The sequence below is a fragment of the Arachis ipaensis genome, chromosome B07, assembly GCF_000816755.2.
Source record: "Arachis ipaensis cultivar K30076 chromosome B07, Araip1.1, whole genome shotgun sequence".
In the NCBI taxonomy this organism is placed as follows: Eukaryota; Viridiplantae; Streptophyta; class Magnoliopsida; order Fabales; family Fabaceae; genus Arachis; species Arachis ipaensis.
The window spans coordinates 125,671,098-125,676,463 of record NC_029791.2 but is presented as its reverse complement, the minus strand read 5'-3'; the positions used below and the strand labels follow the sequence as shown (position 1 = coordinate 125,676,463).

The window sequence follows — 5,366 nt, the reverse complement described above, 5'->3', positions numbered from 1 at the left end:
AATGTTATTCAAAATGAAAATCCAAAAAAACGGGGGTTAAAATTTGAAGAAACTTAAGTTGTATTTCACCATTTTTCTCTCTATCGCAGTCGAGCCTCCTGGTTTGATCGAAACCTGTCTTTTTTAGGGTTCCGTCCAATTATATCTACATCCACATCTATATAATAATCCTAATCCTGATTCTAATCCCTCTCTCAGAGAGAAGTTTTCAGATTCCTATTTCACCGCAGTATTTTAATGGCTTATTCACCATCAGAGTCAAACCCAGTGTTGTTGTTGTTTATACGCTTCTTCATCCCGATTCTAATTCCTTTTAGTTCTGCTTCTTCCAATCCTCGTACTTGTTCACCCTTCGCCATTTCAAATTCCGATTCTTTCTTGTAACACCTTACAAATAATACATAAAACCCTTCAACAAATCAAAGCATACATACAGAGCCCTAAAACCATGGGAAAACGTAAGCCGCGATTCTAGGGTTTTTTTTCTTCCATATCTCATTAACCAAAATGATTTGATTTAATTCAATTGAATATACCTATTTAAATGTCTAATTATTACTGGTTTCTTGATGGTTCAGGTAATTCTCAACGGAAAAGTGCTGCAATGTTCGATACCGATGATGATAGTAGCGTGACTTCGTCATCAACTTCGCGTTCTGATATGATGTCGGTGTATGGGGGTGAAGATGTGCAATTTTATCAAGATTCTGTTCTCGACCAAGCTCTGGATGCCTTAGATGAGAAAAGGTAACTTTACTTGCCCGTCAAAAGAAAATTGAATGCACATGGAGCTAGACTTTGATATTCTGAATCGATGATTGATATGTGTTGTTTGAATGAAAGGGGTTCCACAAGGGAGAATGCTTTGTCATCGATCATTGATGCATTCAATAGCAATATTCAGCATGACTTTGTGGAGAAGAAGTAAGAATTTATCAACTGGCTTATAAAATCTTTTATTTATTTAGCAATTGTTTTTGTGGTCTTTTGTGGTTATGAGTTTTCCCATAGCAATAAGGGTGCGGGGGTTGGGGGTGAGTAGATGTTTCCCTTTAGTTTTTGGTTTCCTATTCCGTATTTAGGCCTTGATGCTATACGTATTGATGTCTTTCCCAAAAAAAAAAATTGGTTATCATAACATGCCGTGCTTTTCTTGATCAGATTTGCTACCTTACTACACCATTGTCTTGCTTCATTAAAAAAAGGATCTAAAAAAGCATCTGCTAAGGAGATATCTTTGGCATCGCACGCCATTGGTAAGATTTTAAGTAACTTGCTTATGTTTCATGTTACGTTCATATCATTAAATACTTAATTCTTTTTCAGGTTGTTTGGCCTTGACTGTTGGATGCGGCAATAATGCACGTGAAATATTTGAAGAATCAGTTCGTCCTCTAGATGAATCTCTTGCGTCCAAGTCAGATGTTTCAAAGATACCCTCGGTGAGTAATTGCGAAATCCTGTGTGAAAGTTTTTCATGGAGAGTCTCTGTTATTTAGTTGGATCTTATTTGGTTGATGCCAATTGTTTTTGTAGTTGCTTGAATGCTTGGCTATAATAACCTTTGTTGGAGGGATCGATCAAGAAGAAACCGAACAGTCAATGGATATCATGTGGCGAGTGATCCATCCCAAATTAGGTTCCAATGTAAGCAACTTTTTCTACCATACTAATTTGTTTTATCCACTTATCAACATCTGCTAGTAGGATTGTCTTGCCGGTCTAATATGTTCCCAATAGTAATTCTCCCATGTTCAGTGTTTGTATGCTAAGGCTTAGTTTGGTAAAGTTTTTTAAAAGTTGTAGCATTTATGTTTGGTAAATCAAATTAAAAATAGCTTTTAATAAACACAAGCAACAACAATTGCGTTTGGTAAAATAGTTTTTAAAATTTAAAAATACTATAATAGACATAAATGCAAGCATTAAATTTGAAAATACTACAATAGTTAACATATGAGGTTATATTAGACTTTTAAATTTTGAAAAGCACAAGTCAACTTTGAAAAGCTCTATCTTAGGTGCTTTCAAAAGTATCCCGATCTTTTATCTTTTAAAAGCTGCAAGCACAAGCACATGGTCTTTTTGATTTACCAAACACAAAATGAGGAGCTTGAGCTTTTAAAAAGCACAAGCACCTATTTGAAAAGCTTTGCCAAGCCTAAGTATGATGACAGCATTTTTTCCACTTCCACCTTGGTGTATGGAATTGTTCATTCTATTTACTGCCTCATTTGTTTCATGGTTTAGGTGGTTGCAGTCAAACCATCTGCCCAATTAATAACTTCTGTGGTGTCTTCGTGGTCTTTTCTCCTCTCTACCATGGACGATATGAACCTAAATTCAAAAAATTGGCAAAAGTAAGCTCAATATTCTTGACTACCACATTTATTTTTATTTCATTGCTGAACGAGTAATGGGCCAATGTACTCCTCTCATAGAGGAAAAGACTTTGCTTCCAATCTTATTTTATGCATCACTTCCTTGGATCAATCTTATTATTTTTATTCTTGATGTAGTCAAATATCTTATTTATCGGGTCTTCTGGACAAGGAAGATCGGACTGTACGAATTGCTGCTGGTGAAGCTCTGGCTCTTATTTTTGAGATTGGAACTACAGAGAAATTTTATACTGATTCTAGGAGTGCAGAAGAGAGTAAAACACAAGAAAGTTACATATGTTTACAAGGATTGAAAGGGAAGGTCATAAATCAATGCAGAGACCTTTCTGTGGAGGCCGGTGGCAAGGGTTCTGCCAAAAAGGATCTTAATAGCCAGAGGAACTTGTTCCGAGATATTTTAGAATTTTTTGAGGTATTTTAATTTCATTTTATTCATTAGTTAATATTACTATGATAACAGAAGTCATTCATCGTCTTGTGAATCTAGTATTTATGTTCTGATCTTACTTTGTTATGTTAGTATGGTTACTCCCCCGAAACTTCAACAAAGATTGGTGGTGATTCCTTGCAGACATCATCGTGGTCCCAAATGATTCAGGTTTTCTTGCATTCTTTCATCTTTGTTTTTTTCCAAATTAAAAAATTTGCGGTGATATTCTGCACTTAAGCATTCTAACATGCAGATCTTGTGCAGTTAAATTTTCTCAAGCACTTTCTTGGGGGTGGGTTTATTAAGCATATGCAGGTTGGTTGCTCTTTGATTTAATTTCTGAATGAATTTCTGATCTGCTAAAATGCTGATATTGATGGTTGTTTCCCCCTTTTCTCTTGGTACTGTTCTCGCTTGTCAAAATAGGAAAATGAGTTCCTTCATGATGTCTTTGATTTCACGCCGAAGAGAAAGTTCAATAATAGCGAACAGAGAATGTCTGGTGGTGAGAAGGTAAGTTTGTGCGAGTGATAATGCTCATTTCTTTTGCATTATTGTTGCCATTTATCTGTTGAGTTATTGACTGCATCTAGTAGGTGCCTTGACTAGAGAGTTATTGACTGCACATTGTACTTGCAGAGATTGTTTAAGTCTCCAAATTCAGTACTGAACAAGGCTAGAACCCAATATCTTAATAAGCAGCGTTTGCAAGCTGAGGTTGGTATACTTATTCATTCACTTCTATAATCCTGTTGAAATACATTATATCATCTGAAAATTGGACAACAAACATAACTTTTGATGCAAGAAACAATTCTTATATTCTTCATTTATTTGGTGATATTAACAGGGAAGGAACTTCGGCCACTATGCTGTCAGTGTCCCTGAGGAGGAGGCTTGAGCTGCAGTGGGAACAACAATAATTGTGTCATATGGAGGGGATTTGACAATTCATTTCATTTAATTTTATTCTTCAGCTTTGTGACTTTAGATTGATATTGCTTTGACATTGATGATAAAGAAAAATGTATACCTATATTAAGTCACCAGGGCATATCTGCAGCTGACAATACGGCTTTATGTGTAATGGTCTCTTTTTCAAGCAATAATATAGGTAGGCCAATTTGTTTAAGAAAAATCAATAGCGAATTTAGCTAGTTGACTTTAGTTTGGTTGATGATTTGGAAAGGCTTCAAATAAAATTGCTTTGAACATGATTGAAAATACAAAACATAAGGTTGATTCGCTTATGTTTAATTTGTTTTGTTTAGTATGGAAAACAAAAATATTAATGTGCATTATATATTTTTAATGTATATTTTATATTGACTATGTATTGTGTTTGTTTGAATGAGTTTTAAAAAAGGTTTTTTTTGAAGTGATTTTTAAGTTTTTTTAAAGTAAAAGTAATTTGTTGTTTGAATATTTTATGTAAATTTTTTTTATACATTAATTATGTTTAGATATAATAATAAATTAGGCTTTGTTTACGAAAAGATAATAGCAAATTTCGCTAATTGACTTTGAGTTTGGTTTGAGTATTTCGAAAAACTTCAAATTCTAAGGTAGTGTCTAGATGAGAGACAATGATGGAGACACAGATTGAAATAAGTCTTAGTATTGTGTTTAGTGTAATGTGAGAGATAGAGACCGAAATAAGAATGAAGTTCTAATTTAATTTGTATAAAGGATAAAGTTAGAATTAATTAATTAAAATAGGGGTATTTTAGGTATAAAATGTAATTAAAGTTTCAGTTTCCATCTTAAAAAATTTTAATCTCCTGTGTCTCACTTTTTGGAAGTACTAAAATACTAAAATTTTGGAGACAGAGACTAAAATTTTAGTACCAGTCTCTAAACTAACAAGCATGATATTGAGTGTTAATATTTCTGTTTCTGTTCCAGTACCTCAAAACAAACACTACCTGAAAGACTCGTAACAAACATATTACTTTGAAGTTTGAACATGATTGAAAATATGAACATAAGTTATGGTTGATTCGCTAATTTTTTTAATATGGAAAACAAAAATATTAATGTGCATTATATGTTTATAATATATATACTAAGGTTCTAAAAATTGGATCGGTCATCAAACTATTTTGGTCACTGATTCATTAATTTATTGGTTCAACCAATTTAATTATGGTCTAACTAAAAAAAATGTTTTATAATAAAATAATAAATAAATATAAATAAACACTCAAATATATATTTGTAGTCTAATATAAACTTAGTCATTCCATAAGAAAATCATCATCATCTAAAGTAAAATGCAATTCCAAATACATAGTACTATTCAATAAGTCAATTTAATCATTTAATAAGTTAATACTCATAGTTCTAAAAATCAGATTGGACCGACCGGTCAAACATGTTCAATTGAGAACCAGCGATGAAAACGATCTAATCCATTGTTAATAACCGTCCATTTGGAAATTGCTCGAAAACTACTGAATGCCGATTGGACTGGACCGGTTTCTGATAAACGGCGCGGTTTTGATTTTTAAAAAAAAAAAACCCAACGTTCAGTC

The 5,366-nt window shown here is 33.1% G+C and overlaps 1 protein-coding gene across 2 annotated transcripts; it reads left to right on the top strand.

Moving 5' to 3' along the window:
- On the top strand, positions 45–4,082 carry LOC107606367 (interferon-related developmental regulator 1). 2 transcript variants are annotated; one of them, XM_016308433.2, is made up of 13 exons: positions 45–458; positions 579–747; positions 844–924; positions 1,162–1,256; positions 1,327–1,433; positions 1,537–1,647; positions 2,251–2,360; positions 2,520–2,814; positions 2,923–3,000; positions 3,097–3,147; positions 3,259–3,345; positions 3,472–3,549; positions 3,683–4,082. In XM_016308433.2, exons 1-13 carry the CDS (start codon positions 449–451, stop codon positions 3,731–3,733), a joined length of 1,323 nt encoding a protein of 440 aa, XP_016163919.1. In that variant the 5' UTR covers positions 45–448; the 3' UTR covers positions 3,734–4,082. The 2 variants fall into 2 exon arrangements, with proteins under 2 accessions (XP_016163919.1, XP_016163918.1); XM_016308432.2 differs by having other exon boundaries at positions 46–458; positions 1,327–1,442.